The 12,968-nt window shown below is 45.2% G+C and overlaps 1 protein-coding gene across 4 annotated transcripts in view; it reads left to right on the forward strand.

Annotated features, from left to right (window-relative positions):
- The first annotated feature begins 1,240 nt into the window (after window positions 1-1,240).
- SLC22A16 (solute carrier family 22 member 16) overlaps window positions 1,241-12,968 on the forward strand; it is a 58,171-nt gene continuing 46,443 nt past the window's right edge. For 3 of the 4 annotated variants that reach the window (XR_001888705.1, XM_017889678.1, XM_017889682.1), the window contains exon 1: window positions 1,479-1,798. Coding sequence is in view for 3 of the 4 variants with exons in the window: in XM_017889678.1 (XP_017745167.1) it covers window positions 1,560-1,798 (239 nt within the window). In the remaining variant the exon portion in view is untranslated. Of the gene's footprint in view, window positions 1,355-1,478; window positions 1,799-12,968 lie in introns of those variants that run through there. The other variant, XM_017889679.1, reaches the window with a different exon arrangement.

The raw sequence follows: 12,968 nt of genomic DNA on the forward strand, positions 1-12,968 counted from the left end.
ATCACGAGGTCAGGAGATCGAGACCATCCTGGCTAACACGGTGAAACCCATTTCTACTAAAAATATAAAAAAATTAGCCAGGCATGGTGGCGGATGCCTGTAGTCCCAGCTACTTGGGAGGCTGAGGCAAGAGAATGGCATGAACCTGGGAGGTAGAGCTTGCAGTGAACTGAGATCGCACCATTGCACTCCAGCCTGGGAGACAGAGCAAGACTCCGTCTCAAAAAAAAAAAAAAAAAGAAAAGAAAAGAAAGAAAAATCAGATTCCTGTGCCCCAGGCAGACTGACTCATCAGGGGTGCAGTCTAGAAATAAATTTACATTTATTTATTTTTTATTTTTGTATAGACTAGGTGTCACTATATGATGGTCTCAAACTCCTTGGCTCCAGCAATCCTCCCCCTTCGGCCTCCCAAAGCACTGGGATTACAGGCCTGAGCCACCGCGCCAGCCTAATTGTACTTTTTTTTTTTTTTTTTTTTTTTTTTTTGAGACGGAGTTTCACTCTTGTTGCCCAGGCTGGAGTGCAATGGCAAGATCTCTGGCTTACTGCAACCTCCGCTCCCGGGTTCCAAGCGAATTCTCCTGCCTTAGGCCTCCGAGTACCCCCGCGATTAGCAGGCATGGCGCGCACATGCCCGTGCATTTTGTATTTTTAGTAGGAAGGCGCTTTCTCCATGGGGGGTCAGACGCTGGTCTTGAACTCCGACCTCAGTGATCCGCCCGCTCGGCCTCAGCCAAATGCTGGATTACAGGTGTGAACGCAGTGCGCCAGGCCTTAAATATACCTTTTAAACCAAGTTCTGCGGTAGATTCTCAGGCATGAAAATCTGAGAACCACGTTTGTGAGGGGCGTCATGCGGAAGGCCATATATTTTTGCGACCCCCAGACTGAACCTGGACCTTGCATCCCCACCCTGGGCTCTCTCTCAGTGACAACTTTTCCCAGGCCTCGGGGCTTCCCTCGAGCGTGACGACCCCACGGATACGATGCCAAGAGCCAGGCTGGCAGCGGGGCGGGCGGGAGAGCAGCGGGGCTGGGGGCGCGGGCACGATGCGACCGCGGGCTCCGGGACCACAGCGCGCCGGGGAGGAGGCCGAGGCGGCGGGAAAAAGACGAAGATACTTGAGGGGACGGAGGGGCCAAGCGACGGAGGGAGGAACAGAGTACAGCCTCGCGCTCGTACCGAGCACTGGGACGCGCGGGGAGCGCAGGAGGCCAGGCGGGGAGGTTCGGGGCGGGGCGTGCTACCCGCAGCCCCCGGAGCTCGGCTAACTCTGCGCCCGGTGCACGGCAGCACCATGGGGTCCCGCCACTTCGAGTGGATTTATGAACACGTGGGGCACTTCGGCAGGTAGGGGGCGGGGTGGGGAGGGGGCGCCACGCGGGAGGCGACGCCAAGGGGTCTGTTTCTTTCGGTTGCGGCAGGGTTCTCGCGCGACGCTCGCGATCCGAAAACATCTCCACTCCCTCCTTTCCCCGCGCAGTCCGGACACAGGCGTCCAGACATCATCCCCGAGCTGGGCTTGTCCCCTAGGACTCTGGCAGCGGGGCCTGGCATGGTGATCAGAGGCGCCGGGCTCGCTCGGGGTGCGCCTGTTGCCGGGCAGGTGGGACCTGGGTGCTCTCCGCGGCAGCCGATGCTGGAGGCCCCCCAGGGCCAGATCGCACGCTTAGGGGGTGCCTGTGCCTGGCCGCCCGTTTCTCTAATCCCGCTAATCCCTTTTCTCACTTCCCTGGACGGCTGCTGCCCCGTTCTGCCCCGCGCCGCCGTAGGGCCTCCCTCTGTGCCTGGCAGGTATTTCCCAGCGACAACCGTTAGAGTTAGTTGCCGTTTATTAAAACCTAATATGTGCCAGGTACACTGTACCGAGAGCTTACACACAGTTCTTCATTTGTTGTTCACCGGGACCTGCAAAGGAGGTGTTCAAATCCCTATTTTAGTGATTGGGAAACTGAAGCTGGCGGGGTCAAGGACTCATAGCCAACGCATGGTGGAACCACGTTTTACCTCCGTACACTCTCTTTTCATTTGTCAAATGGATTTAAAATTTTTTAAATTATTCATCCGTTCGTTCATTTATGGACCGAGCTCCTTTATCTAACTCAAGAGTGCTTTGAGAAGAGAGGTAGCAGGGTGAGGGGCCATGCAGCGTGATGGCCGGAGGTTTGGAGCTGCGTCTGAATCCTGGCCTGCTACTTACCTCTGATATGATTCTGGAGGTACTTTGTGTCTCAGTTTCCTATCCAGAAAATGGGAATTAGGCTTAGCGAAGAGATGATGTAGTGCTGTACTTCAAGGTGGAAGGTTGTATGCGTTTTGGTTTTGATTCCCAGTGTCTGCAAAAAAGAGCTGTTAGGACAGGGGAAAGGGGCAAGAAGCCCCAGCTGCTTCCTTCTGATTGCATCATTGAACGCTGTCTTGTGCCTGGCTTGGTCATAAGCCGTTGGTACGTGTTACTTCCTTTAATCTTCACTATAGCCTGATAAGGTTGGTAGTATCACCCTCTTTTCACAGATGAGAAAAACAAGGTTTCTGCCTAAGCATAAATCTAATACTAGCAGGGCAGAATTGGATGCCATTGGATGCCCATCACCTCCACAGCCCACACTCTCAACCATGATGCACTCCTGAGCATGGTTAGGTGATGGCCCCTCTGCTGGGCCAAGCTCTTTATGTATGATCTCATTTCATCCTTTTGGAAGCAGAATAGCACAGAGGTTAAAAGATCAGTTTTAAGGCTGGATGTCTGAATTCCCATTCTGGCACTACCACACATTAACTATATGGTCTTGAGCATATTATTTACCACTTTCTTATCCGTAAAATGGGGCTAATAATAGCAGTACAAATGTTTTCAAATAGGAGTATGAAAATGTGTATATGAGGACTCCGCATGCAGTTTCTCATCCTCACAGTAACTCAATGAGGTAGGTGGTACTAACACCTTAGGTCCCCTGTGTTTTTTAGGGATCAGCTGAGGTAATTATATTAGCTGGTGTTTGACTAAGGTACCCTATCAAACAGATTCCTCAACTGGAAGTTTATAACTCTCCAGTTGAACTGCCCACAGCAGGATCTGTGCCACAAGGCCATTCAGGGGCCCTGGCAGGTGGGGCAGCTCTGCCATCCATGGCATGGGGCTCCCTGTCTGTGCCTGGAGCAGCTGCTCATCCATGGTGACAGCTCACTATGGTGAAGAGGGGGCAAATGGGTTTGAGGAGACAGCTCTTAGCTGGCCACCATAATGTATGCAAAAGTCTTAGTATTCAGTAAGTTCTCAATAAGTCATGGCTATTATTGCTACCTGAGTTCCCATACTGGTGGTCAGGGTTGACTTGTGAAAGCAGCTTACAGGAGGGAAAAGGGTGACAAACCAATGCTTATACAGTAGAAGGTGAAAACAGTGTGACTGTAACACAGTACCCCATTTTTCTCAGATATTTGTTCTAATTGGTCTCTATTCTTTATAAACAGAAAAGAAAGTTATTGTGATGATTATTTAGTCCTCTTTTTAAGGGAACCTAGTGAAAGTGTTAAGTAGAGTAGTGGCTCCCAATCTTTTTAGCACCAGGGACCCGTTTTGTGGAAGACATTTTTTCCACAGACCTGTGGTGGGATCGGGGGCATGGTTTCAGGATGAAACTGCTTCACCTCAGATCATCAGGCATTAGATTCTCACAAGGAGCTCTCAACCTAGATCCCTTGCATGGGCAGTTCACAATGGGGTTCACACTCCTGTGAGAATCTAATGCTGTGGCTGATCTGACAGGAGGTGGAACTTAGGAGATAATGCTCCCTGGTCACTGCTCACCTCCTACTGTGTGGCCCAATTTCTGCATGGACCAGTACTGGTCTATGGCCTGGGGCTTGGGGACCCCTAAAGTAGACAACCCTGATTACCTCTCATTTCTCATTGATCATTTCTCAAATAAGGAAGCACTATTCTAGTCACCTTGAAAAGGGGAAAACAAACAGGCCAGGTGCGGGTGGCTCACGCCTGTCGCGGATAGTCTTCCTTATTTTTGGATAAATGATCAATGATAAATTATACTTATCATTTGTCGTACGTTTATTTCCCCAATCCATTCCATAACCCATTACTTTTCATTCATAAATTCACACAATTATTTATCATTACCATTATCATTATCTCTAATTCCACTCCTTCAATCATCACATATTTCAATCCACATTATAAACCCATGTAACTCCCATCCAATTATCTATAATCTTCCTATAATCAATTCCTATTCACCATCGTCTACTTTGGCATTCATCCTTAAACCATCGAGGCCCAAGGATGGGTTCAGACTTCACCACAGGATTCTTGGATACAAAGGAAGATTGGCCTCACTCACCCATGCGCTAACACGGTGAAAATCCCCTTTCAAAAATACTGTTCATCTACCTACAAATATCACAAATACTAGACTTAACTGTTTCACCTATTGGCGTCTTAAGAGTGAGATGAGGTTGACCACTGATAGCCCCAAGCTTACATATGGTAACGCAGTCTGATGGCTAGTATAAATAGAATATAATGGCGATGTGACCCCACTCTGAGATGAAGACAGAATGATTGCTCCATGTGGTAAGCGAAGAAATGGATCGCGCCACTACACTCCAGCCTGGGCAACAGAGCGAGACTCCTTTTCAAATAAATAAATAAATAAATAAATAAATTAATAAATAAAAGGGGGAAACAGGATACCTGAGAAGAACTAAAATACTATTCCAGGATATCTCCTGAAACCATATCATAGTTCCATAAACTTCACAGCTGAAGCTCCATATGAAAAGAAATTGAGGAGACTGAGATTTAGGCATCTGTGTTGGGAGGACCTGAACCTGAATCCCTGAGTTAGTTGTCCTGGGATAAGAGGAGAGATGGTTTAAAAGTTTAGAGTTGGAATGTGGAGCCTGTGGCAGACCTTCATGGATGGACAGAGGTAGGGTTTTGTCTTTTTTTTTTTTTTTTTTCAATATGTAGTTTTCTGGCTCTTTTTGGACGTCAGCATATGAGCATCATAACATCTACCATTTATATACAGCTATGGTGTGCCATACGGTGCTTTCCAGGTGTTAACTCATTTCATTCCCACAAAACCCATTGTTCAAATGAGGAAACTGAGGCACAGACAGGATAAGGATCTTGCTCATGGTCCCTGGTGGTAAGTAACAGGGCCAAGATCAAACCTTGGCAGTCTGGCTCCAGAATCCATGCTCTTAACCACGATGGGCTCCACCAGTTATGCTGTTATGCGGAATGATATAATCTAGGACCGAAAGCAATTTTCTTCATCTGTCACCCAGATTGCATGGGCCCATTGCCTGGGGCTTCTGGCCGCCCTTGCTTTCCCTCGCCTCTGGGTTTTCGTGTTTGTGTAATTCTTTTTTTTTTTTTTTTTTTTTTGAGACGGAGTCTTGCTCTGCCGCCCAGGCTGGAGTGCAGTGGCCGGCTCTCAGCTCACTGCAAGCTCCGCCTCCCGGGTTGACGCCATTCTCCTGTCTCAGCCTCCCGAGTAGCTGGGACTACAGGCGCCCGCCTCGTCGCCCGGCTGGTTTTATGTATGTTTTAGTAGAGACGGGGTTTCACCGTATTAGCCAGGATGGTCTCGATCTCCTGACCTCGTGATCCGCCCGTCTCGGCCTCCCAAAGTGCTGGGATTACAGGCTTGAGCCACCGCGCCCGGCCTGTGTGATTCTTTTTCCATTCATATGTCGTATCTATAAGCCTGTTGTCCTGGTGGACCCCTAGGTTGGGTACATGCATGATACCTCTGAGGGCCAAGAACCTTTGTAAAGGAGAGAGTGATATGTTAGAATGCTAGACACCTAAGGACATGGGGTTTGCTTTTTCAAGAAGTTATTCTTGCAACAGGGAAAGGGAAATTTGAATTGAAGGAGTGCTTAGGACCTTTCTAGCACATGGAAAGTGTGTTTATGTGAACTAGCATGGCTTGATTGGGGGCCACTTAGTGGTTAATTATTTTGGGGGTATAAAATATGAGAGTGAGAGAGGCAGGAGGTAAGCTTACAGTCATCTCCACGAGTGTTTTTGTATGTCATGCTGCAGAGTTTGGGTATCAGAAGATTACTTTGCAGTGCAGAGGGTGGATTGGAGGGGCAGCAAGTGGGGCAAGGGGGCCAGTGAAGACCTAGATAAGAGCCCAGGTGAGAGAGAAAGAGGGTCTGGACAGGGGGAGTGTGGGCAGGGAGAACCAGACAGTTTTAGCAGGTGGAGTTGATGGGACCTCTTGGCCCTAAGGCATGAAGAAGTGAAAGGGACCACATGCCCCTCCTAGCCCACCCCATGTCCCATGCCCAGGATTTCTAGTTTGTGTGGGTGATGGTACCCTAAACTCAGAAAGTCACCCTCCAGGTGGGGCAGGCCTAGATATCGAGCTCAGTTTGAGATTGGTTTACCTTGAGTTCCTTGTGGGAATTCCAGGCAGACACATCCAGTGGGAAGTTGGGTAGATAATCTGTTGCTCAGGGAAAATGCCCACTTGTCAATATGGATCAGGTGGCCATCCAGGGCTGCAGTCCAGCTGGCCAGTGCCTTGTGGACAGATTAGGCATGCCTTGGCACCTGTTCCAGCTGTGCCTCAGCAGGGGCGTTGCTGAATACTTTTCCCTCTCCCTGGGCCCTGTAGATAGAAAACTTTTAAATTGATATATTGCATATATGCAGAAAAGTGTGCACCATAATCTACAACCTGATGAGCTGTCATACAGTAAACACACCCATGTTACCCCCGCCCAAATATCTTCTCTTATGCCTTCTCCCAAGCTGTACTCCATCTCTGTCTCCAAGCTCACTACTGTCCTTACATCAACCGTACTAAATGTTACATAACTGGGGTAAAAAGCACGTGCCCTTTGGCTTCTTTTGTTCCACACTGTGTTTGTGAGATCCACCCATATTGTGTGTCACAGTAGTTAGTCGATTTTCATAGCTACCTAGTATTTAATGGCACGAATATTTCACGGTTCATTCATTTACTGTCAACAGACGTTTAGACTGTCTCCAGGTTGGGCTTATTATGAGTTGCCTTTCTCGTATTTGTCTTTTAGGGTATGGTTATGTGTCGCTTAACGACAGAGATACTTCTGAGAAGTTCATCATTAGGTGATTTTGTTGCTCTGCAAACATCACAGACTATATTTACACAAACCTAGATGGTACAGCCTGCTACACACTTAGGCTCTATGGTGCCCACTGCTCCTAGACTACAAACCTGTACAGCATGTTATTGTACTGAATACTGTAGGCAATTGTAACATGATGGGAAGTATTTGTGTACCTAAACATGGAAAGGGTATAGTAAAAATATGGTATTAAAATTATAATCTTGTGGGACCACTATTGTATATGTGGTTCATCACTGACTGAAACGTTGTTTTGTGGTGTGGGGGCTCTACTTGTGTGTGCATTTCGCTGGGTATACACCTAGGAGATGATGTCACAGGTGGTGCATGTGGTCAGCTGCCAGATAATTTTGCAAAGTGGTTATAAGAAATGTCACCCTCATAGGCTATTTATTGGTTTTTCAGTTGCTCCACAACAATTATCCAGTATTTTGAATGTCAAACCTTATATCAGTACATAGTTTAACCAGAAAAGTAGATATCCTGGGGCAATGTTTTCACCCCTATCAGCATCTCCTAGGAAGCTTCTTAAGCTTATGGAGGCTTTGACCCCACCGTAGACCTCCTGAATCACAATTGCTAAGAGGGGGGCAGAAAAGACAAATCCTAGCTTCAGAGGCCTGCCAGGGTGGGTGCTGTGTTGGTGTGTGTGTGTGTGTGTGTGTGTGTATGTGTGTGTGCAGAAGAGAAAAAGAGACAAAGAGAGGAGAGGGGAAGAGAAAGAGAATAGTTCTGGTGATGACTGTGGGGGTCAGCTAGCTGAGGAAGAAAAAACTGAGGCCAGAAAGGTAGCAACAAACTGAAGAAGCTGGTAGGATCTGAAGACTGGACGTCTGAATGGTGCTGGAAATGGGGTCAGTGGGAAGGACGGGGGAAGTAAGAGGGTGGGAGGTCATAGTCAGAACATGAGCTTTTCAGTGGTGGAGCTGCTCCAGGTAGTGAGACTAGTTAGGGAATAAACCCAAATGCCTCAGGTAAACTTTAGGCAAATTAAACATGCTGCTGTTTGCAGGGCTGTGTTGTCATTTGCTGAGTTGAAATTTCAGGGATGGGAGTCAAAGAATATAAATATGTGTGTCATACATACATGATTTATGTTCTGTTTCCAGTCATATTCATATGGGATTGTTATTATAGAATGCTTCTTAGGCCCTCAACAAAATTTAGTTTCAAGAGGATCTGATTTTTCATGCCTGTTATTGCCATGGTGTCTAGTGGGTAGATGGTGGTCCATGACAAGCCACACTGTAATGATCTGGATGGGGTGATTCTCAGACTAGGAATGCTCCTTTAGTTAAAAACTACATGCTACCCTTTCCCTCTGGGATCTCCTAGGAGTATCTATACTTTTATCATACTTTCACCATAATTTCTTTAACCGGTCTCCCACCAATGGACATTTCAGTTTTCTATGTTTTCGGTTATAGACAGTGCTGAAAATGAAATTTATAAATTCACTTTGGGATAGTTGATATCTTTGTGATGTTGACTACTGGTTACTTTTAGGGAAGTCAAGTTTTATTATTATCGAAAGCAGACAGTAACACCCATTAGTGTAATGTCTTTTAGCAAAGCAGAGACACCTAGGTGCTTGATTTTACAAAAAATTAGTGCATATGAACTGTTTTCTTAGGCAAGATTAGTTTTCCATTTTATTTACATCAGCGATTCACTAAGCAAAGATTTTTTTTGTACAGTTCAGCTAACTCACAAACTCTGATGTATGTTGAGATGATTAAATGAGATAATGAGTGTGAACATGCTTTAAAGTATGATCCAATGTAAGGTGTTAGTATTTATTTATTTATTTTCGAGACAGGGTCTCTCTCTGTTGCCCAGGCTGGAGTGCAGTGGCGTGATCTTGACTCACTGCAACCTATGCTTCCAGGTTCCCGTGATTCTCCTGCGTTAGCCTCCTGAGTAGCTGGGACTGCAGTCGTCCACCACCATGTCTGGCTAATTTTTGTATTTATAGCAGAGATGGGGTTTCACCATGTTGGCCAGGCTGGTCTTGAAATCCTGACCTCAAGTGATCCGCCCTCCTCAGCCTCCCAAAGTGCTGGGATTATAAGCATGAGCTTATAACTGTGCCCGGCCTAAGAGGTTAGTATTATAGAATATGCACAGTGACCAGGACAATGCTGAATAAGCTGCTATGTACAGCACAGGCAGGTGTGAACAGAGTAGAGTGGAGAGGGGAGAATTGGCTTCTGCTGTGTAAGATGAGGCCCATCTACAATCTGTGCAATAGCAGCAGACTGGACTGCACTGTAGGGTCAAGGAGTCTCTTAAGAGAGCCGTTTTTATTGACTGGAAGATTCTTCCTGAGAAAATGCCAGGGAAGGAAGAAACACCTCCTGAATGGACAAGCCTGCTTCCCAAGGGCAGGTGACACATCAGCCATGCCAGGTGCTCACCCCCTTGAGGCCACAGGCAATATAACAACCCCAAGGCTCTGTGGTGACATGGCAACCAGTGCAGGGCCTGGGGATGAGGGATTCTGGCCTGGAGGTGTGAGGGTCAGCACCACTCATCTTCAAGCCAAGATGTTAGCCTGTGGGGTCTTTTGAGCAAGAGCAACACAAGCCTGTCTTCTTAGCCTACTCTTCCTGCCCAACCCCTCTGTCTAGGATGGACTGAGGCTGATTTCTTTTTTTTTTTTTCTTTATTTTTTATTTTTATTTTTACTTTTTTGAGACAGAGCCTTGCTCGCTCACCCAGGCTGGAGTGCAATGGTGCGATCTTGGCTCACTGAAACCTCTGCCTCCCAGATTCAAGCAATTCTCTTGTCTCAGCCTCCTGAGTAGCTGGGACTATAGGCACGTGCCACTATGCCTGGCTAGTTTTTGGTGTTTTTAGTGGAGACAGGGTTTCACCATGTTGGCCAGGCTTGTCTCAAACTCCTGACCTCAGGTGATCCACCTGCCTTGGCCTCCCAAAGTGCTGGGATTACAGGCATGAACCACCATGCCCAGCCTGATTTCTGATCATTTTACTGCTGGCAGGGACATGTTAATATTTCCTGGAAAAAACAGAGCTAGCTCCCATTAGCCTATCAAGCACTGGGGCTCCAAGCTCTTCTCTTGGCTGCTCATCCCAAAGAGACCCTAAGAATAGGAATTAGTGTGTTCTCTCTCATCCTGGAGCTAGAAGAACACTATTTACTTCCCACCTGCATTTTGCTTTGTATTTTTCTTTTGTGGACTAGCTAGCTACCAGGGCCAGTGCCACAGATAGAGTTCAGTTTTGAAACTGTGGCCAGCATGACCAGCCTGTGGTGTCCTGATAGCCACAAGACTTGAAATTAATTCCATTCACCTATTATTTATCTACATGAGGTTCTGTGATAAGTGAGGAGTGGTGGCTGTTCATGCCAGCCTGGCAGTTATCTGTGAGGACTTGGAGAGGTCACTAGGTTGCCATAGTCTCCAAAGTGGGGTGTGTTCACCAGTGGAGGGTAGAGATGATCCCTTGGAGTGCCACCAAAAAAACACCCATTTTATATATGAATGTGTATATAAAAGTCAATACGTATAAATGGAAGTTTATATTTACATATACATAATATGTTAATTTGGCATTATATGAATATGTGTGTGTAGATACGTTCACTTTATATGTCGACATGCACATCTGTGCACACACACACTTTTAAAAATTTAACTGATGGGAGGCCCGGGCTAAATTTTTGGATACACTGGCCTATTGAACATCTCTCTTTACCAGGGTACTGAGCATGAGTAAATTTCAGCGCTGTTCATTTGCAGCCCAAGGTATTCTCTAGCATTCTGTAGCCACTGCACTACACACTGTGCTGGGTGCTATAGGAGATACGAAAGTGGCTGAACCACAGTTTCTGCTCTGATGAGACTTTAACTCAACTTTTTATAGGACTTCTGTTGTTGGTTTGGTAGAGAAATAGAAAACATTCACCTGGTGTTCTTTAAAAAAATCAGCATAAATAACAGAACGGTACTTCAGCTGCATATTGTGTTCATAGAAGAGAAGGAAAAACGGGGACTAGAAAATGCATAAATGAGTGAGCATGGGAAAAGGGGAAGCAAGTAAAAAGACAGGACTGAGAGAAGCTGACAGTGAAGAATAAAGAGACTGAAAATCGGTATTTAGGTTGGAGGGGAAAAAAAACACGTGGAGAGAGAGGAGTGTGAGAGGAATAGGCTAGACCAGTAGGTCTCAAAACGTGAGAGTTCTTGTAGGTCTTTGAAGTCTGCAAGGGCAAATCTTTTTCCTAGCAATACTAAGATATTAGCTGTCTTTTAAAAAACTCTCATTCTCTCGTGAAAGTACAGCAGAGTTTTCCAGAGACTAGATGCTGTGCAATAACACATCAGATTGAATGCAGACACAGACATGAGAAACCAGCTGTCTTCTATTAATGCAAGTATTAACTGTGGAACAGTGCCGCTCTTCTTGCTAATTTTGTTTCATTTTGTTTGGAACACTATAACTATATGTTATTTAATGTTAATATCTGATGAATTTATTAAATTTAATGGATTACTGAGCATTTAAACATTTCTCCATTTCCAACCCTTTTTCTTTTGCCTTAGGAATTGCATTTATTTTTATTTCTGTTATTTTATTTCATTTTAGATTCAAGGGTACCTGTGTGGGTTTGTTAAATGGGTATATTGTGTAATGGTGTGGTCTGGGCTTCTAGTGAACCCATCATCCAAATAGTGAACATTGTACCCAATAGGTAATTTTTCAACCCTCATCCCTATTCCCTCTCTTTCTTCTTTTGGAGTCCCCAATATCTATCATTTCCATCTTTATGTCTATGTGTACCTATGGTTTAGCTCCCACTTATAAGTGAGAACATGTGATATTTAGTTTTCTGTTTCTGAGTTATTTCACTTAGGATAATCGTTTCCAGCTCCATCCATGTTACTGCAAAGGATGTGATTTCATTCTTTTTTATGGCTGCATAGTGTTCCATGGTGTGTATATGCCACATTTTCTTTATCCAGTTAACCATTGATGGATACTTAGGTTGATTCTTTGACTTTGCAATTGTGAATAATGCTGTGATAAACAGACAAGGGCAGGGATCTTTTTGATATAATGATTTCTTTTCCTTTGGGTAAATAACCAGTAGTGGGATTGCTGTATCAAATGGTATCTCATTGTGGCTTTAATTTGCATTTCTCTCATGATTAGTGATACTGAGCAATTTTTTCCTGTTTGTTGGCTGCTTGTATGTCTTCTTTTGGAAAATGTCTGTTTATGTCCTTTGCCCACTTTTTAATGGGGTTATTATTTTTTTTGTATTAATTTGTTTGAGTTCCTTATGGATTCTGGATATTAGCTCTTTGTTGGATGCATAGTTTGGTTTGCAAATATTTTTCCCATTCTGTAGGTTATGTACTCTATCGATTGTTTCTTTTGCTGTGCAGAAGCTTTTTAGTTGAACTAATTCCCATTTGTCTATTTTGGTTTTGTTGCATTTGCCTTTGAGGACTTGGTCATAAATTCTTTGCCTAGGCTAATGTCCAGAAGAGTTTTTCCTAGGTTTTCTTCTAGTGCTTTTAGAGTGTCAGGTCTTACATTTAGGCCTTTAATTCAACCTTAGTTAATTTTTGTATATGGTGAGAGATAGGTATCCAGTTTCATTCTTCTGCATGTAGCTAGCCAGTTTTCCTAGCACCATTTATTGAATAGGGAGTCCTTCTCCCATTGCTTATTTTTGTTGATTGTGTTGATGGTCAGTTGCTTATAGGTATGTGGCTCTATTTATGGATTCTCTATTTTGTTTCATCTGCCTGTGCGTCTATTTGTGAACCAGTTCCAT

Source organism: Rhinopithecus bieti, unplaced genomic scaffold (assembly GCF_001698545.2).
Source record: "Rhinopithecus bieti isolate Rb0 unplaced genomic scaffold, ASM169854v2 scaffold_18548, whole genome shotgun sequence".
Lineage (NCBI taxonomy): Eukaryota > Metazoa > Chordata > Mammalia > Primates > Cercopithecidae > Rhinopithecus > Rhinopithecus bieti.